This window comes from Parasteatoda tepidariorum, chromosome 1, assembly GCF_982258835.1.
Source record: "Parasteatoda tepidariorum strain Cologne lab strain chromosome 1, Ptep-v5.0, whole genome shotgun sequence".
Taxonomy (NCBI): domain Eukaryota; kingdom Metazoa; phylum Arthropoda; class Arachnida; order Araneae; family Theridiidae; genus Parasteatoda; species Parasteatoda tepidariorum.
Genome location: NC_141755.1, coordinates 67,984,350 through 68,006,619, shown reverse-complemented (window position 1 = coordinate 68,006,619; position 22,270 = coordinate 67,984,350). Strand labels below are relative to the sequence as shown.

At 31.1% G+C, this 22,270-nt stretch overlaps 1 protein-coding gene across 1 annotated transcript in view; it reads right to left on the bottom strand.

Moving 5' to 3' along the window:
• LOC107456536 (uncharacterized) overlaps positions 1 to 6,208 on the bottom strand; it is a 138,454-nt gene extending 132,246 nt beyond the window's left edge. The window contains exon 1 of the mRNA XM_016074417.4: positions 3,971 to 6,208. Coding sequence (XP_015929903.1) covers positions 4,027 to 5,727 — 1,701 coding nt within the window. The 5' untranslated portion in view covers positions 5,728 to 6,208 and the 3' untranslated portion in view covers positions 3,971 to 4,026. The remainder of the gene's footprint in view (positions 1 to 3,970) is intronic.
• Between the last annotated feature and the right edge of the window lie 16,062 nt (positions 6,209 to 22,270).

Here is a 22,270-nt window from a genome sequence, read left to right as displayed (position 1 = left end):
ATTTTAAAATTAAATAGCAATCATACCTAATTATTTTTAAAAAGATATAAATAAAAACAAATAAAAGTCGCTACATAAATTTTTATCCAAATTTCCCTAAATCTCAAGTCCTAACAAAGTAACAAAGTTATTTTGTCTATAAAATTTATTACAAAAAACTAAATTCAAGTATTAGTAGAAAAATTCGTTTAGAGATTCCTAAAAGTGGCATGCGCTGCAATTTTTCAGTTATTTCACTTTTATTATCAGTTTTATCACTGATATTATCTTTCAAATTAACACTTTTATCACTCATGTAGTTTTCATAGCGAGTAGAATTTTTTATTCAAATTTTTAACAAAATAGCGGAATCTTTTTCAGTTATTTCACTTTTATTATCAGTTTTATCACTGATATTATCTTTCAATTAACACTTTCATCACTCATGTAGTTTTCACAGCGAGTAGAGTTTTTTATTCAAATTTTTAACAAAATGGTGGAAACAATTAATGGTGGCATCTTTAATTAATGAAAAACTAAAAATGCCATTACGAAAATGATATTTTAACAGAATTTACATTAGTTCTGAGAAAACTTTCAATTAGGTATGTGAATCAGATAAAATTTTCTGTACGTCTGGTACCTTGTTTTGAGAATGCACCCTTTGTAATTTTCGAATACGGTTATCATTTAAATGTGATATATACTACATTTTAATTTACACTTTTTGAAAAAACAAAGACCTAAAAAAGAGTACAAATTGATGAATTATATAAAATAAATATATAAAACTGATGCTTGAAAATTTTTTACAGTGGCACTTTTATGACAAAATTGAAGGGATATTACGTATGGATCTTTATTACAGTAGAAAATTCAATATTTAAGAAATAACAATGATTTCTCATAAAATAAATAAACTAGCAAAAGAAATGAGTAGTCCTGCATTAAATTTAAAAAATGATTACATATTAAGACTTAATTTTAAAAATATAAATAATAGAAAATTTTCTGTTTAAAAATCGAAATTCCATGTTTTTAATGAAATTTATTTAAGTAATTCACTTGAAAGTAGCAAAATTAATTTATTTCTGAAATTATATATTTGGAAGAAAATTCCTCCAAATTCTGGAAAATAATTTAACTTATTTAAAGAAAAAACTACAATGGCATTAATTTCTGTAAATATTTCTCAACTAGTTTTAATTTAGTATTTAATTATTAATTTAGTAATTTTAAAATAATTAGTGATCAAGAAAAATGAAAAAGTAACCCTATCAATGTAGTCTTAAATATAATTTCGAACTGAAAAGACCTTTGCCTAATTAAATTTCTAGCAATAGGAAAACTAATATTCAAGATTCTTTTTCAAGAAGAATAAGTTTTATTTTTAAACTTTTAACCTCGTAAAACCTATTACTTCGCACTCCGAGCAAAAGTACAGTGATTTTTTTTCAAATACAAATTCTTGTAAAAGCTTTCAATTTCCATTCCAAGTAAAAATACTCTTTCTTCTTAAATTTAAAATGTCTGAAATCTAATACTTCCAATTTCAACGAAAATACTTCAATTTTTCAAATTTAAAGTCTTATAAAATCTATTATTTCCATTCTGAGCAAAAAATGACTCTTATTAAATACAAATCTCAGTTAAATCCAACACTTTAATTCCAAGCCTCTTTAAATTTATTGATTCCAGTTCCAAACAAAAGGACTCCTACACATTAAATTTAAAACTTCTTGCAATCTAAATTTTCTCATTTTTCACAGAATTGCTCTTATTTTTTTTAATCTAAAAACTCGCGAATTCTAATGTTTTTAATTCTTAGAAACAAGACTCTTATTAATTAAATACAAAACCTATTGCAATCTAAATTTTCTCATTTGTAGCAAAAATTCTCTCATGTTATAAATCCAAAAACTCGTGAATTCTAATGTTTTTCACCCCAAGCAAAAAGACTCTCATTAATTAAATTCAAAGGTTCGTAAAATACATGAAATTTTGTTCCATATGAAGAGAATTTTCATGACATATATAATGGAAATAATTATTTGAGAGCTTAAAATATTTAACAAGCTCTATTTTTCTAGAAACCAAATTTTTTTCACAAATAATTATAAAAATTTAATTATTTCATAGATCAAAAAGACATGATTAAATTTTTCATTTCAAAATAAATCAAATAAATAAAATAAAATAAAAATCGCTAAATTTGCTTTAAAATTTTAAATAATCAGTAGTAAATGTTATTTAAATGATTATACGGCAAAAAATTAATTTTTTTACTTAAAAAAGAGAAGAAAAATGCTTCATGAATCGAAGAGAAGCAGTAAAATTTCTTTAATATTTACAAAATACATTTTTTTTCACTTAACAGACACTTAAGACGATTTTTCAAAGCTGAAAATGTACACAAAGGCTTTCAAACAAAGGAAGGTAAACCAAAGTGAGTTACGATTATGCTTAAAAGTGGTGCATATCTTATTAATTGTAAAAGTATAATTTAATAATGTAGCTGCAAAGCTTAGTACTGAAATTAGATTAGAGAAAATTTCTATTTTCTTAGAGTATAACAACTATTTTTTGGTAAAGAAATTGTGAAAATTAACTAACCTCAGCTTTGAACAATTTATTAAAAAAATTAAATAAATACAAAAAAAAGTCTTACAGTATGGTAACGAAATAACGCTATTGCTGTTAACAAATGTTGTTAAACTTTTCGGGAAAAATATGTTTAAGAAAAAGCGACGACGACATATTTTTCGAAATATTGGAAACATTCGAAAATAAAATATTAATAAAGATTTTCAAATGTAACGTTACACTCAAAAAGTTTATTATGAAAGCTTAACGAGAACAAAAAATGATGCAACAAAAAACTTTGTATGAGAAATTAAAGAATATATAATTTAAAAAACTACCTTACTGATAAACTAGTTTATCAATGATAATTAACATTAGCTAAAAATTCTTATTTATATTCTAAATTTATTTTGATAACTTCCTAATTAATAAAAGGTAAACAAATAATAAACGAATATTATCAAAAGTACAATAACAGATGTAAGAGCTATTTATATTATAAATTTATGTTGATAATAACTTCATCATTAATAAATTGTAAGTTAATGACCATCGTATACTGTTTTCCGAACAATAACAGAAATAATTAGCAATTAAATAAAAGTTATTTATCATTAAATAAAATGCCATTACAATAGATTTCAAAACTAAAAAAGTAAGTGTAGTTAAGAATTTTCATTTCAACCTAATTAATTGGCTTATTAATGCAAAAAATGCGTTATTATAAATAAATTAGAAAGTGCATAGTTTTTTTTGATTGAAATATACTCTATATCTATTGAAAAACAAATAAAGTTAACAAACAATATATTGACAAATTTTAAGAACAAAAATGCGCTTCATTTCAAGATAATTAAAAGTTTCTATGAAATATTATTGTGGAGCAAAATTAACATTCTAATGGATGAATGTTATTTCGTAATCAGTAATTGATATTTTGTGTTTAGTGAAATGTGACTTGGAGGCTTAATGACTAGTAAAATGTATGAAACAATTGTTTTAAAAAAACGGGTTTATTTTTTTTCTTCTATACAACACATTATTTTTTACATTTTTTACAATTCAACGTTGAATTCTGTGATTAATTACATGTTTAAAACTTCTAACGTCGAAAGAAGACAAAAGTCTCAAACTCAATATTATACATTTAATAATCATAACAAACTCAAAATAATTAGTCATTTGGAATATCACAAAAAAATTATTCATAATTTAATAACTATCAATTTTAAGAATGAATAATAATGATTTATTATTTAAAATTGTTTTTTTGTTATGCTTAAAAATATAATTAAAGTAGTAATACAAAGTCTCTTTAATTTAAGCACATTTATACTGATATGAATTATTGCACTTCAAAAGTTCAAACATTTAAAGTTTTGTTTGGAAATGAAAAGTCTTTTCTTACCGGAGAAAGAAGCATCTTCAACTTCTCAATTCCTGTGAATTGATTTGAAGTTCAATTCAAAATCGAGAATAGTCATAACCATATACTGTTGAAGCTGTCCGATGGTTATAACCAGATGAAGTTCCGACGCCAAAGTTCATTTGGCAGCTGGGATTTGTCACAGTAGAAGAAGATGATGGCACAAGACGTTGCCCATCAAAGATATCTCTCACAACAAAGTTTCCATTTGAATCTGTGTATAACGAGCAATCTGATGAATTATTTTGAATTGGATAATTCCAACCTGATGCAGTTGTACTGGACGAAGAAGCAACATTTCTGTTCATGTATGGTAAATGCTGAGGAGAGCCAGGCATGCTCAAACCACCATGGCCGCTAGGTATATTATATGGTGCTGTATCTTCCATAGAAGAAGTCATGCCTACATTTAGTCCACTACTGCTGCTATTACTAGATCCAGCACGAGTTCCTGGCCTTGATACTACACTACTTCTACCATTGTCCCTTTCATAACCACAAGTGGGAGATACAGAGCAATTGTAACCAACATTTGGTGCTGTTGGAGATGCAGAACAGGGGGGTAAGGTAAGAGCTGAACAAGGAAAATTAGTGCGTGAGCCATATGATAAAGTGTTAAGTCCATTGGTGCTAGAGCAGGATCGATGAGTTGAGTTAATGCCAGATCGTGATGATAAACTATTTATAATTGAATCTGACATATGAGAAACTGGAGATTGAGCTCTTGGATCTCTAACTAACAAATCCACGGAAAAGCTCGATATGGATGCACCATCGACTACAGAAGAGTCAACATACGACGATGAAGTAGCTGGACTCATGTTATTTTGCATGGATGGACTTGCTTTCAATCTATCGTATTTACAATCACCTGATAAAACCAATCTTTGCATACAGGAAGGATTGAAAAGTGGATTGTTGTGTCTATGGTCCATCAATTCATCGTCCATAGGCTCCACCTTAGGAGTCAAGGTGCAAGGTAAATGATGGCTGCCTGTGCGTGGTGGAGAGGTGGAATGGCGGTCGTTGCGAGTCGAAGCAGTGGATATTCCATCCACAATGTTGTTATTAGAGGCGTTGGAGTTTGTTTTCATTGCAAGATTACCAGCGGTGGGTTCCGCTAGAGCACCTTCTTTACTCAGCTCATCCCGCTTCGACGTGCTCTGTTGTTTTTTCAAGGGATTCTCATCTTTATCTCTTATAGAATCTTTCTTTTTGAATCGCCTCCGCCTACGCAAATAACTGCCGTTGTCAAACATATTCACACTATCCGGATCCAGAGTCCAGTAGCTACCTTTTCCTGGTTTTTTATCATCACGTGGCACTTTCACAAAGCAGTCATTGAGGCTAAGATTGTGACGGATGGAGTTTTGCCATCCTTGCTTGTTTTCCCGATAAAACGGGAAACGATCGATAATGAATTGATATATGCCATTTAGAGTTATTTTCTTTTCGGGTGAATTTTGTATAGCCATGGTGATTAAAGCTATATAAGAATAAGGTGGCTTCACCATATCCTTGGAGGGTTGTGTAGTAGTCTGGTGGACGGCCGGGGCGTAAGGGGCGGCGGCGTATGGGGAAGGTCTGACTACGGCGGTGGCTCCGTACCTCTCCACTGCTTGCTGCTGCCCTGCCGCGTAGGGCGCCATCACTCCGTTACCTGCGGCGGGGCTCATCCCCATGCCTGGGTAGCCGTCGTAACGATAGTAGCCATGATGTTCACCGTAAAGGGGGTGCATTGCGTATGGCTACACAATCCTGATGGTGGGAGGATAAACAAATTCACTTTTTTCCACAGTCTGATTAGAGACGAGCGGCTAGAGTTTAAATCCAGAACAAAATCTCCTTCCGCAGCGGAAAACCCAACTCTCTGGCAGGCAACCAAAATCGAAGTTGTGCCGCTCCACGCCGCATGTGCGTACCCGTTCAAGCGTTGCTCTCCTATACTTCGTCTTCAGAAGGAAGTTGGAAAACTGGATGGAGAAGAGGGTGGTGGAGAAACGAGGGAGAAAGCAAGATGAAGCGAAACCGAGAAGATCATAAAGCCAAAGGGGAAGTGAAGAGAATGTGTGGGTGGGGTCGCGAGAACTGCTTTCCCCCCCTTACCAGTCAAAATTGAAAAATCCCGAACCGGCTTTTTAAGTTAGCCAGGGAATAAAGCCCTCTACTCGTCGATGCTTCGAAAATTTGCCACCGCACCGTGTTCATTCCTCTTGTTGTTCGAACGACCCCTCCCCCTTCGTTCTCTATCAACCAATGAACAGCCAGCCGGGCGGAGAAGTCGAATACACTCAAAGATGCTCTTGCCTCTGGCTTTTCGCGATGCGGTATTTAATTGACGGTAGTAGATAGAAAGGAAAGGGGGGTGTCGAGCACCTTACACATTCTCTCACCCCCCCTTAAACCATGAGTTCTCCTCCCCTGGTTGAAGTAGATAAGGAGGTATATCGGAAGGACGACGTGTGAGCCAGTAATTCAATCTGGTAGATTAAAGGGGGGGAGGAAGAGGACTGCTGGAGCACCCTGTTTTCCGAATTCTGTTTTTCCTTGGAAGATGAGAACTGTTTTATGTTGTTTGTTCCGATTCTTTTTCCACACTTTTTGTTTGCTTACTTACAGGTGTGCTGAAGAGAAAGAGAAGAGTAACGGATTTTTTGAGTAATCGCCGAGACTACTCGGTTTCTTTTATTCCATTTTCTGGCATCTTTCATTATTTCTTTCCTTACTACTAGTAAATTCAGATAAGAACAAAACAGAAATTTCGATGGAATTTCTTCAAGGCAAAAAAGTTATCTCAATTAAATTTCCAACATAGTTCCAATAACTAAAATGAATGTTTTGCTTATTAACCCTTTATATTCCCTACCTAATAATTTCAGATAAGAACAAAACAGAAATTTCGACAGCATTTGTTCAAAAATATATTGTAGTCTCAATTAAATTTTCAATATAAAAGTAGCTCCCCTGAAATGAATATTTTCTTTATTAACCCTTTATATTCTCTACCTACTAATTTCTGACAAGAACAAAACAGAAATTTCGAGCGCATTTGTTCAAAGATATATTGAGTAAAAAAAAAGTCTCAATTGACTTTCCAGTATACGAGTAGTTCTATTAAAATGAATATTTTTTCTTTGCCCAACTTATTGATGCAGAATTTGTATTAAATCTATTTTTCATATTTCCGCATTATTCTGTATTAATTATATGGTCAAAATAAGTGAAAAATATTATATTTAGCCTTTTGATAATAGATAATTACGAAACACAGCATGAAACACCAATGCCTTTTTCTACATTTTTTTTTTTTAAATCTTCCTAACACGGCTCACTTCCAAATAATAAATTTTCAAACTTGCAGTTATTTGCAGTTGTTTTGATCAAAGAGAAACAGTTAATCATCATTGAAATTTTAACTATTGATAAATTTTTGAATATGGCTGGAAAAAATATTTTAAACTGATTTATCTTGGATTTTATATTTCAGTAGAAATATAAGTCCGATAATTTAACAGATTGGGCTATTTTTATTGTAATTAAAAAATACTAAAATATATTTTTGCTTATAATTAGAGCGACAGAAAATACATATATAAAAAAGAGAAATCAGTGTCTCCGCTGCGTCAAAAGGTTAAACATGTTCATTCTTTTTATGCAATGAAGGTTTAACATTTCATAAGTTAATCCAAATTTTTTGAAATTTTATCAGATCAAGTTTTTGTTTGCATCATAGCATATGTTTAATAGGCTCATGAATGAAAAAAAAAATACTGTTCTTAGACACAGTAATTTCGTATTAATTGCGTCAATTCCGTTACGAAATTAAACATAAATTAATTATTTTTCTACATTAGATCACATGTTTTATGGTCTTATAATGGAAATAAAAAACTGTCTGTAGCAAACGTTAAAAACACAGATATAAACTTCCTATTTCTCCTCTCTGTGTAAAAATGTTATTCAGATAAGAAAAATAAAAATTTTCTTTTTATGGTTATGCAATCTTTTTATTAATTGATTGTAATATTTCATTTCTTTACTGTCTATTTGTCATTCATTTTTAACTTGTGTCACATGGCTGAACGGTCCTTACAGTAATTACGATATGTAAAGCACTTATAAAAGAAGTTAAAAACACTAACATCAGCTTTTTCTTACAAATTTAACTTTTTCCTCTCAGATGTAAAAGTGTTATGTAAATAGGACGCAAGAATTTTTTTACTTATTTTGGTTATACATTCTATTTTCAATTGATTAACATTGCCTTTCTGCACTCCAGTGTGTTTCAGTCATTTTTAACTTGCACTGTAAGTCTGAACTACATTTTTTATCTCGTTCGATGAATACTAGACGATAATATTAATGCAAAGTTGAAAACAGTGTGGTAAAACACAAATAAAATAGTTAATAACACAGACATCAACTTTTTATTTATCTAATTCGAACCTCATCCTCTCGTACGTAAAAATGTTACTTAAATATGAAACATAATATTTTTCTTATTTTGGTTACACATTCTGTGTAACATTCTGTATATTTTTGATAAGCATTTCCTTTGTATTCTCTAGAGTGCTTCAGACATTTTTTTCCAGCGACATAAGAGTCTTAAATACATTTTTTTTTCTCTTTTGACGAATATTCGACAAATTAATATCAATATAAGGTAGAAAACAGACTTAAGTTAAATATTAGTTTAAAAATATTAGAAATAAAGTAGAAAGTATCTTTTCTTTACCGAGTTTGCCGAGTTTTTCATCCTCTTGAATAGCAACAATTTTCTTCATGTTGCTATATTTTCCTTATTTAAGTTACAGAGTTTCTTGATAATTGATTGTGATTTCCTTCTTTTAATCTGATTTTTACTTTTTCAAACGACCCTCCTTTTAACTATATTTTATTATCATTATTACAAGTATCATTACAACGAGTAATGCATATATAGTATTACAATATTAAAAAAAATTAGGGGAAAAAATCATATATAAAACACAAATCAAAAGGGAAGAAAAAAAAAAGCTTCAAAATGAAACATTAACTTTTTCCTTACTGGTGCTTTACTGGTTTATGTCTATATTTTTGACTTTTATTTTAACTACTAAGTTAATCTCGCTTTTCTCAAATTGAACGAAGTTTAATAATACTTAAAAAAGAAAGAGGAAAAATATTTTGGAGCATTTAATTTTCCGAATTTTATTTTTCTATGATTTAATTAAAAAAGTAATAGGGTATTTAAAACTGATTTTTGAAGCACTATATTTTCTGTTTTAGAGTATATGTATTACAAAAGTATGAATTGCAGACGTATTTAATTTTCTATACTGAATGTAAAATTTTATTTCGTTCAAAATTTTTTATTATTATTTTAATTCAAACTAGTTAATCTATGTAAGATAATAAAACTGGTTAGATAATAATAAATAAATAAATAAATAAATAAAAACATTTTAATAAGCATGGATAGCAAACCAGTGAATGCCCTCATCAGGAATTGTATAATCATTTGGAGCGACATTTTCATTAGTTTCAGAGCAATTAGTAGAAAAACCTTTTTAACTTGAACTTTAACTTCTAGCTTTGGGAGTAGTTTGGAACGATAATGCTGTGGACGTTCTTCTTGGATTTCAAAATAAAGTTCGTTGCTCACAATCTAGCACAATTATTTGCTGCTTAAATTCTTCTTCAATTAAAGTGATAAGCATAACAAAACATGCTTTTTCATATTGTTCAGATCTAAGACGAGCTGTAATCGAATGTTAAACGTTTGGAGTTTATTTTTTTTCCATACAATTCAGATCTGAGTTACTATGATAGACTGCTAATTTTGAGTAATTTTACGAGCATTTCGAAGGAACAATTTCATTACTTTCAGAGTAATTTGAAGTAGAAACTTATAAGATTGGAAGCAGTTTATGAAGTGGCTATATCATGATACAGAGTTATATGCAACAATTACTATAACTCTACCTTAACAATCATCATATTTTGATGCAGCCTGAATAAATTATTAGCATATTTCAGTCTTAATTGATACTAAAAATTAATGCGTTTTCCTAATAACAAAATTGGAGTACTTTTGTCACAATTTCGTAAAAAAAGTGCAATTTTTAAGGCAGGTTACAGCAAATTTAGCAAGATTTTGCTAAAAAAAATTTTTGGGATAATTTTACTCACAGCAGGTTAAGAGTTAAAATGTAGCAAAAAAAAATTTATAAATTAAAAATAAAAAATAAAATGTAGCAAATTGAAAGGTTTTTCTGCAAACAGAGTATACATTCTGCAACGATGCAAATTTTAAGTTTAAAAAAGATCCTCTACGTCCATCTTTACTTCTTTACTCTTAAAAAATACAATATATACGTTATTTTATATCAATATGATTCGTTATATTTTATTATATTTTAGAGAAAAAGAAAGCAGTTTTTTTTTTCAAGAAAGTAAATTTCAAAAAAACCAAAATTAATATTTTTAAAAACCACGTTTTTGTACTGGAGAATAATAATTAAAAAACAAAAATTTGAAAAACGAAAAACGTGGGGCGCATGAAATACATAACAGTAATGTTATATTAGTGTGTGTATGTGTGTTCATGAGAATATGAGTACGTATATCTGTAATTGTAATTGTATCTGAATGTGGATGCGTATGTGGAATATGTTTGTGTATATGCATGTGTATGAGGATGTATATGTGTATGTGCATGCGACTGTGCATGTGTATGAGTTAAAAAATGTGTATATGTATGTGTATATGTACTGTCATGTATTTCATGAGCACCACGTTTTTCGTTTTTCAAATTTTTATTTTTTAATTATTATTCTCCACTACAAAAACGCTGTTTTTAAAAATAATACTTTTTATTTTGATTTTTTTTGTACTTACTTCCAAAGTCCCAATTTTCTTCCCTCACTGTACACAAAACTTTTCAGCTGACATGTGACACTAATTTGAAATAATCGAATCGACAACAAAGGACAATCGCGAAAATATTAATTTTTCTTTAATTTTAATTTTATTTTTCTTTGTATGTCTTCTTTCTCTTCATTTTCATGCATTGTCTTCCAATTATGAACTATGTGCCAAATTTGAAGTCTGTAGCTAGTTGGGAAGTTTTAAAATCGATTACAAAATTCCACCCGAGCAGACATACACGAAGGCAAGTTGATATTAACGTGGTAAAAAAGAAATATTGGATTTACCAGTTTCATTTTTTTAGAAACTTAATATATTAATATTGTAAGAGAAAAAGAGATCGCAAATCCATTAAAATGTGATAATGATATGTGATAACTGCTACTAAGGACAAATAAACGAAAACTTTAAATTAAAAGAATAATTAACTGCACTGTTAAAAGTCAAATTAAGTCAAACTATCTTTATCAATTGAATCCACACGTAAAGTCCTAAACCAAATAAAGTATACTATCTTTCTTTTCCGTATTGCCACACACGATGAATCCAAGCAGCGGTTCTAATTTGAAAAATTAGGAACTACCTATTCCCACGCTTTGTGAAACTTTGTCAAAGGGTTGTCTCCAGAATAATTAGGTATGGGTGACTGAAGTCAGTTACCGAATGTTTGTCTTTATAGAATTGTTGAGAAATCGCAGACTAAATTTTCTCACTGACTTTAGACTTCACAAATGAACACATGTTTCATCTTAGTAGTATTTGTTATGTTTTAGTCCTCTACTTTGTTCCCATAGTGGACGATGAAGGTATTTTTTTAAGAATAAAAACAGACAGAAAATACATCAAAGCAAAAATATTTCAATAATTTTAAATATTTAGATAATTTGTTTCGTTCATCATGATGAAGATTATGTTTTTAATGCCAAAAATCAGATATTGGGCAAATAACAATAAATGGTCTAGTTGGAATTACTTTTGCAGATCAAATATTTAATTTAAAATATTTTTGCATGCATTTCTTTTACGAATGACTTTAATTTGCCGTTCATTAGGAAACCTATACTTCCAATACATAATTGTGTTTACAATTTGTATATGCAACCTATACTTCCAATACATAATTGTATTTACAATTTTCATAAAAGTCATCATTTATAAGAAATACTATGAATATATAAAATTTCTATAAAATTTTATAAATACATTATTTTAGTAAAAATCATTGAATTTAAATGCATTGTTTAAGATTCAACGTTTTATTCGATATAAACTTTGAATTTTTAAATGAAGTATATTGAGCATGTCCAGTTTTCGAGTCAATCTAAATTAACGGACAAATCAAATGCGGTTCTTTACTTCAGACTGAATGTGCCTTAAAAATATATACCACTACCCTCTTTTCACGTTTTAATTTCATATTTTAAATTCTGGTAACTCAGTTGCAAAAATATTTCTATGTAGCTTTTGCAAGATATTAATTAAGTAGATGACATCTGTTCGGTCTTCTGGTTATATATGCTCTTGTATGTTCCTATTTGTGTTTGGTTTAATTTTTTTTTTCTTTTGTTGAATTTTTGTGATTTTAGATTGATAAAACTTTGCATTCGAATCGGTTTCTTTTTCTTTTCTTTTTTTCTCCGCACACTATTGTATTATTATATTTTGCTTTGGTATACTAGTTTTGCGGATAAAATCTTGTGAGTTGATGACAAGATTATATCTTTTCATTATGATATTTTAATTTTGATTGATTTTTATTTTTTTTAATAATATTTTTTTGCAGAGGGTCTTTTGAAATATTTCTGAAAAACCAGGGGTGTGTTAAGACATTTGACAAGGATTGTAAATATCAGGGTGGGCCTTAATTTATCACCCACCTCTTCATCTTGTTTCAATCAACAAAAAGCGATTTGTGCAATTAATTGTAGTTTTTCATGCATGTGTTTTCCTTTAAGATTGATTTATTGCCAGACTTACAGCATTATATATATATGCATCCTATATATATATATATATATATATATATATATATATATATATATATATATATATATATATATATATATATATATATAGGATGCATATATATATATATATATATATATATATATATATATATATATATATATATATATATATATATATATATATATATATATATATATATATATATATATATATATATATATATAGGTGGTCTTCACAATATCTTGCATATGTGAAAAGTGAAAAAAGATAAAAGAAGAAAAATAATTTACAGTTAATTTTTATACAAAATATTTTTTAAGAAACATTTCGTAGAAATTATCGATACACATTTAAAATTTAATAATTTAAATAATAAGAAAAATACTGACGAAAGAAGGAAGGGGGATTTCACCAGGAGCTTCTAATTTAAAATTTCAGATTTTTTACGAACAATACGATTGCATAATTTTAACTACAAAATTCTAATTCATCATTTTTCCATCTACACGAGCGTTGCGCCGGTTTCCAAAAGAATGACAAGGCATCCATCCACTCCGCGTCTTTCCGATCGTCACTCCACACTTTCATTTCCTTGATTCAGCCACCCCGTCTCACCCCTTTGAATGACGGACGTTCCAAGTTGGATGGATCGTCAACCCTCACTGCTGGATTGAGACAGCGATGAAAAACTGAGCACTAAATGAAAGAAATTTTAAAAGAAAACGGTGCCAGTAAAATATCAATAAAAAAAAAGTGTTGTGAGCCTTTTTGTCGCAATAAAATTTCATTGAGATAAGGTGTTGACAATATCTTGTTAAAAACTTTTCTATTTTTGTAGAAGACTCTTAAAAAAAAGAAAATAACTGGAGCACGAAAGTTAACTAACTTTTAAAAAGATCCCTGTTGATTTGATAAAAAAAAATAGACAGATTCTTTTGGCTTAAAAAACGACGTCATTGCATTGAGTATTTATCAGAATACTTTCATGCTTTTGATAATGTCGTGTCTCAATGTTAAAGAATACAATTTCTAGATCCAACTATAATAAATTGTAAAATAATATTTTTGAATACCACAATGTTTATTTTTTCTTTCATTTAAAAAAAAAAAAAAAGATTCTTTAATAGAGAAGATTGAAGTAATTTTATGTACTGCATAACAGTTAACATTTTCACTGCAAAAAAAAATATAGCTTTAACTCTTTTTGCCATCTTATTGTGAAGAATTATCTGAGAAACAAACGGACAAATAACTAAAAGGTTTTAAGCGCTATTAAACTTATTTAAAAATCACCAATTTAGCATTTTTCCATTTACATTAAAATTATCTAAATCAATGCCTATTTTCATTTATTGCAATTTTTTTTAGCCCAGAGAATGCAGCATCATAGTAGGTTCTAAAATATTAAAAAATTAGACCACAAATAATTTTCTTTCTCAGAACTGTGGCTTTTTTTCCCCATATTGACGTTTTAGGCAGTTCTCAGAATGAGCATAGGAAACGATGGCTAAAGATAGGTTAATCTTGACCATGAGTTACTGTTGCAAACTCACAACAGTTATAAAAATATCATGTAATTCGCAGAAAAGTCCTAAAATAATAAGTCTAAGATTTAGTCTTAAGCGTCTTAAACCATTATTTCCAAGAAGAGAGTCTTCACACATCTTACCACAAATGAGAAATCCGATCCTTAGCAATTCGAACGCTTTGGCATCATTTTTGTTTTTCCGACACTACAAAGTTTAGAAGTCCGAACGTTTTGACATCCTTCTTATGTTTTCCTCATTGTGCAGTTAATTTTGGTTTCTTCGGAGTGCGAAATTTATACATGTGCAGGCATTTTCTCTTCTATGACGCGTTGGTTTAGCTTAGTAGATAACATATAAATTTCCTTAGTAGCCATATGAAGATATTGTTTGTAGCATGACTGGCCCTTTTCTTGTATGTTGACTAAGAAGCATTTAGTACGTTCACTAAGGAACTGTTCGAAAACATACAAGAAAAACATCTGTACCCCTACTAAGTAAACTTTTTTAGATCCTAAAAATATCCAATCAAAAGACAAAATAATACTATGCTAATTTATTTTATTTATTGATACGCATATATGTGCAGACCTGTGTACTCAATTACATACATATGGCTTTTAAAGCTTTGTCAAGTAGAAGAATAGATAGCACAATGTGGAAAAGCAGAGCATCAAGATACGGGTACCGGAGGGTTTCAAACTCATTATCTTCACGCTACAAAGCTCGGCTACGGAGGTCCCTACTATGCAAAATTATCTTGCAATAGAACAAGCAAGAACCGATTGCAGGTCAGATTACAGGTGATTTTCTCGTATTTGATAATCTAGTAACTAAGTAACAGTCTAGTTTCTAGTAGCTAGAATAAGCAATTTCTAAGCAAGTTAATGCAAAATTCTTTATTGTGTACGAATGTCAATAAATACCACTTGACTTTTTTTTTCTTCAAAAAATAGAGTACTTTTAGGTAGAATACTGGATTGCATAGTAACAAAGCATAAAAAAAACACATCTTTGCACAAAGGTTCCTTCAATCGTTGAGCTGATAGCAACTCACAAACTTTTAACACAGAAAGCGAGCTGAAGATCGAAACTTCCAGCCTACAACATCGAAGCAAAAAAAAAAAAAAAAATCATAGAGAGATGGAATAATGGGAAAAGTTTTCATTTTTCCATATAAAATACATGACATTAAAATAAAAAAAAATTTGAAAGAATTTCAGAGCCATAAAGTATCTATTGTTCATGACGGGCTTGAATAGCCTGGTTGGTAAGGCACTGGGCTCATGTTCGTGAGATCGTGAGTTCGAATCCCACCAGCTGAAGAATCCCAGTGTATTAAATGGTGACTCGGGCAAGCTAAATCTGTCGGGGTCACAAAGTCCTCCAAGTTCCCATAACAAAGTAATATCTGGAGATTGATCGTTCTCTGGTACAGGTTGAAATGACAATATGTGGATGAACGAATGGTGTATGAATGGGTCATCCCTGTCGTGTGAACTCCTATTCGTGTGAACTCCTATTCTCTGCCTATATGGTGCCATTAAAAAAACAAGAAATGCACCCTCTGCCTTAAAATTGCTTGGTATTTCATAGCAGGCTTGTTAGTATTGGCAAGTGGCATTAGTAACAACAACAACAACTATTAATGAGGCAACAAAAGTTAAAATTTTTGAAGGGGAATTAAGATGGCTTTGATAAATATATTTGTAATGGTGTTTTCAAGCGCGTGTTATAAAAATTTGCTTTAAAAATAAGCCAATAAGGTCTTTTGATAATAATACGATTTTGCAGTAACTTCAATGATTCCCAAACTTTTATTTCCTCCTCTTTTTTCTTCTTCTGCGCAATTCCATATTCGTCACTTTACTCTTTTTAAATCCTAATTCCACATTTTTCTTAAAAAAGAATAACAGCATTTGAAGGAATTTTTGGTCCACTGAGACTGATTAGTAAAATTTGGACTATTTTTCCTGTTAGGAAAATATATACGAAACATAGTGTTCCGGTGAGAGCAAAAAAATTGGTTAGATTTATTTTTTTAAGAAAAGGGTGAATTACGTCTACGTTACAATGGTGCGTGAACGACAAATGTACTATTGAAAGACAACTACTTATAGAATTTAATTATAAAAAAAGCGTTCCATTAAAAGGCTTTTATAAACAGGAAACAATTTATCCGAGGTTAAAAACAGGCGAATTTCTCTATACTCATAGAACCTGAACTTGTTTGCTACGTTTAAATAATTGTCGATCCAATTCTATGAAAATTCCACCAGAATTTGTTCTGTTGTCGATTACGAATTTACTGAATCGTTCATGTGAACTGACTATTTTTAACTAAACTACTCGAACAAAATAAAAGTAGAATTATTTTTAGACAAAAGTATTTTTTTTTTTCTACAAATTTCAAACTATCCATTTCATGTAACTTGTGTTTGAAATTGTTTTTTTTTTCTTCCTATTAAATGAATCGAAAATATCAGGTTGATAACCCTAAGGTTTAAGTGAATGGCAATCAGGTGGTAATTTTAATTCTTTGTCACACATCTTAGTAAAAGAAGGAATCCGAGTACGAAAGAATGAATCCGTGTATTCTGTTACTTTGAAAACAGAAAGTAACTTTAAAAAGTTCTTTTGAACTACAGAAATTTACTATAAATGTGCATCTCAGTTTGTTAAAAGACGATTTTTTTTCGGTAAACAAATAAAACCTTGCTCCGATTGATAGAGATTTTACTCAATATGGGACAGTTTAGTTCAGTAACTTATTTACATTGCACTAGAGTTGCACAATAGACTATTGGCTGTGGTTTAAGAAACTTCTGTGGATGGGATAGCTTTCTCGCGTTGGTAGCCTAACGACCTACACGCGAAGTCAAGCCATTAACGGTGGAAGAATTTCTCGAAAACCAAACCTGCAAACCTTTGATACCTTCGCAATCAAAGTGGTCACCCACCCACTCACTGTTCGCAGCCAGTGATGCTCAACTTCTATGTACTACTGAAAACCGTGTCTTCTGATCAGTTCACTGTGGAAATTAATAGAGAACAGATCTTTTTTTTTTCTCTTTTGAAGATAAAGTCCCGCAGTGGACTGATAATTAAGACATGGTTCCCAGCAGATCACCGAAGTCAAGCATCACTGGCTGCGGCCAGTGTGTGGGTGGGTGACCACTTGGATCAGTCTGCGTAGGGACCGAGGGTGTGCGGTATCGATCCTCGTTAAACTGTTCTACCGTAAAATGCTCAACTTTGTGTGTAGGTCGTCGGGCTACCGAAGCGGGTGTGCCATCCCCTCTGCAGAGGATCAAAATTGTGATGGTATGTCTTCGGATCATCCTCAGGGATGTTTCCCAGACCGTCGCCAAAAGCCCATTGTGAAGCTCTAGTGCGACGTAAATGAACTACTACTACTACTACTTTTGAAGAGAAAAAACTTTATTTTTAAAACAACAACAAACGAAATGTTTTAATATTGTTCTCTACTCCTGCCAGAACATTTCTTGTACGCTTAAAGTTTTTGTAGGTTTACTTTACTAGACCTGCTTCATAGAAGTGAACAACAGTAGAGCACCGATTATCCTAAAGCCGATTTTCCGGATTGTACAATTTTCCGGATTGTTCGTTGAAGGACCATGTATTTTTTAACGTTATAACGATCAGTCCACTGCGGGTCCCCTATAAACGGGTTTGTGGTTGTATGACGTGGGTGACGCTACTCCACAGCCGTGGCTTGGCCATAGGTGCCCACTGGGTAACGATAAGAGAGTAGCAATTCTGGCATTTCTGAGGCGAATGGGGAATACACCCAAATGTCCGCCATTAACCAAAAAAAAAAAATATTTGTAAAAATATAACCATGGTTACCAGAATAAACAATTCAGCATTTGTTGAGATAGTATTATAGAGAATTTTTCGTCTTAAATTAGTTCTTCATGTGAAAATAATAAATTTAGTGTTCTTTTTTGAAAAATTGAATGCAAAGAAAAGAAACTAGAATAATGAATTAGTCAAGGATTTCTTTTGTGTTAAAATAGAGATGGAGATTTTTTTTTTTTTCCTTAACTCATTTTTTAACTGAAAATAGAGGATGTTTCTTCATGTTGTTTTCCTAATGATTGTGTAAAATTAAAATAACCTAAATAATAAATTATGCAGAGCTATTTTCAATGCAGAAATGATGATGCAAAATGTTCATCTTAAATAAATTTTTATCTAATAATTTAGAATTCAGGAAACAAAAAAAAAAGGCTGAATACGAATAAAGTAACCTTAATAATAATTTGTCCAACTTTTTAGGGATAGTAATGGGTATTGAGATTTCTCTTATTTCAAATTTATTTTTCATCTGAAAACAATGGGTTTTTTTCTTAGCCGTACCCCTTTCGTGATTTTCAATAAAATTTTACAGATTTTAATTTCAATAAGTCCCTGTAACATTAATAAGTTAATTTTAATAAGCCCCTCTAAAACAGTCGTAATTTGAGTTCCACGGATGAGTTCCTGAACAACTGTGACAATTTGTATAAAACTATTTCCATGGGAAAATCAATATAAGTTGGATTTTTTTTGCATAATTTTTTTTTTCTGCAAAGCTTCATAATTTTATTTCTTTTGCTATAATCATCTCATACTTTGATCAGTCAGATTATCAGTGTTTTACATGGGGTGATTGCGCTTTAAGGCTTTTTGGCGAAAAAATTTTTATTGTTATAAATGTTGTAACTTTTTATAAGTTGTTATGAATCTTGTGTTAACCTCTAAGCAGCGTCCTGTATGTTACTTGTGAAAATGGCTCAAATTGTCAATATGAAGAAAATGCTCAGTTTCATTAAAATGTAAATCGTTTTTAATTACATACTTACTTATCCTCTTCGTACCGAACTGGCACATAAGGCCTCGAGTCCTCACTCACATCTGTCCTGGCTCGTTGGCCAGGCAACGCGTTTCTTCCCATCCAGTTAATCCTGCACTACTAAGATCTTCCTTAATGCATCTTCGCCAAGTTAGTCTCGGTCTCCCTCTTTTTCTCTTTCCGTTAGGCCCCTATGAGCTTGCAACATTTGCAGGATTGTTTATATTTGTTCTCAGTATATAGCCGAGCCACATCCATTTTCGTTTTAAAATTTCTTCATTAACAGATGAGATATTAGCTTTTGTTAAAAGATCTTCATTTGTTATACTATTGGCCAGAAGATTTTTAGTATTATTTTTGAGCATCTACTTTAAAATTCTGATTTCCTGGGACTCCACCCTTCGAAACATTTTTAATATTATCTTTTAATATTTGGGAAGTTACTACGATGCTCTATTTGTTGAACTCAAAAAAATTACACAAAAGTTGAGAATTGTTCATTGATTTAATGGCTACAGTCAGTGTCAGGGTGGATGACCACTTGGATCAGTCTGTATAGGGACCGAGGGTGTGCGGTATTGGTCCTCGTTAAACTGTTCTGCCGTAAAGTGCTCGACTTCGCGTGCAGGTCGTCGGGCTACCGAAGCGGGAATGCCATCCCCTCTGCAGAGGATCAAAACTGTGATGGCATGTCTTCAGATCATCCTCAGGAGTGTTTCTCAGACCGTCGCCAATAGCCCATCATGCATCTCTAGTGCGACGTAAATTAACTACAACAACAATCATTGATTTAATAAATTTTTTTCTCGGAAGAAAATCTCTCGCAAATTCGCATTTCTCTAAGCTTAATAGTTTTTTTGTGATATCGCTCATTTGGTGAAGCAATGACGTAACTGATAGTTAAAGTACTATTCAGTTACGTCATTATTACACCAAATGAGCGATATGTAAGCTATTTGTCTTCTTTCTTTTTTTCTTTCTTGATTCCAACAAAACCGATATTGCGCCATATAACTTATATAACTGTATAATTAAGTAAATAAGGGCTTACTATATATTTAAGTTCAATAAAAAGCTAAGATTTTTACAATCTTACAAATAGTTAATCCAGATTTCAAAAGACGATTAATAAAAATTTGTATTTGATTACAGAAGAAAAACACTTATTTTCCGAAAATTTTAATATTGCAATAATCAATCAAATCCCGAGCTTGAAGCACTTTTTTTTCTTCTATTTCCTGAACATTTTTTTCTTCTTCTTTTTCTTGCCAGTTTAGAGAATGCTTATGCTGGTGTCAACGCCTGTAAATATTGACCGAACCGAATCTCGTTCTTCACACTTTAAACCACCTCACGAAGTAATTTTTTTACTTTAACAGTGATGAATTATCCCGGAAACTACTCAAACGATCACAGACACTAATTGCCAATTTGCTAATTTAAGAGAATCAGCTCAGCTGTGAATAATAATTGATGCTATTGATCACCTTTGGTTTGCAAGAGCAAAGCTGTCGCTCACATCATTAAAAAAGGATTTTTTTAAGTTAAACTATTTAATTCTTTCGTTGGTTTATCTTCATTTTTAAATGTTGCATGCATAGTGAGATTAATGGATAATGTGTTCAGAAACCATGTATCCTTTAATCTCTCACATAATCTACAACTGTTGCACTGAGGAACATATTTTTAGTCGCATTAATACAATTACTTCATCTTGCGTAATTCGGGTGGGAGGAATTCAAATCTGAAATTAATTTTGCTCCTCTATCTACAGAGCAGGGCTCGAAAAAACTCAGAAATTTTACCCGTCCCCGAGGACGGCTTGTCCTACAATGTACCCGTCCTCCTTTGAAACTAACGCGTATCTTCTAAATAAATAAAAATATAATTTTCTCCTTTTTATTACAAACATTTATATAAATTGCACAATGAATTAGTAGTTACCAGGATTACATTATATAGTAATAAAAGAAATACTAGGTTACTAATAGTAACCTAGTATTTCTTATATGAAATAATTTAAATGACAAAGGTCAAGTTTTCTGGAATGTCAATTTATCCGAGGGTGTCAATTTATCAAATATTACATTTGCCAGTTCCACAATCAAGCCAATGATTTACAGAGGTTTCTGCACAGAAATCTGAAAGGGGTTTTCCATTTAGGTAGATGTTTATAATTGTGTTTAACGCTTCTTATTTGAGACCAGTACGTAATGTGTTTTTTTATAAGTTCATTGCTGTAAAGCCCCTTTCAACTGCTGCAGTACTCCCAGACAGAGAAAACATCAATTCCATTCCAGTGTCATTTTAGCAGTGAGGCGCTAGACTCTTGTAAGATAACGAAAATTGAAAATATATCACGAACATTAACGGGAAAATGTCCGTCCTCGCGAACGTCGGATTCGAGAAATTCGTTGTCCGCGGCGAATTTTTGACAGCCGAGGACGGGCGGTTTTTCGAGCCCTGCTACAGAGTTGATATCTTTTGTCGAAATGTACAAATTTATAAACATATAACAAAATATCACGTAAATGTTGCGACAAACTTTCTAAGGGAGTTACTGCACATCATCAGGAATAAAATTGAATAGGAGCCCATGTCAGGAAATGACATCATACGCGGCTGGGAGAGCTTGCCTATTATGATCTGTTTAGAAACACACCAGTAAACAATTCATAATAGGGAAGCGCGCTGAGCAACGCGTGAAAACTTCACTTGGAATGGGTTCCTATGCAGTTTGTCGTTAAATATAATATATTATATATATAACGTGCTATATATACCCCTGTTCTATATAACGTGTTTAAGCATGCACATTTTGACAAAAAATAGACTAAAAATGCCATTTAAAAAAAAAACGTAGCTTGAAGAGAGAAACTGACTGCAGATTTTAAAACAATGACGCAAAAATATCCAAGATCTGTTAAAAAATCTCATTCAACAGACAGCAGAGAGAAATATTGTCTCTCTGCGTTATCTTTGAGCACAGCCGTTTCGGTACTATTAACAGTACCTTCACCT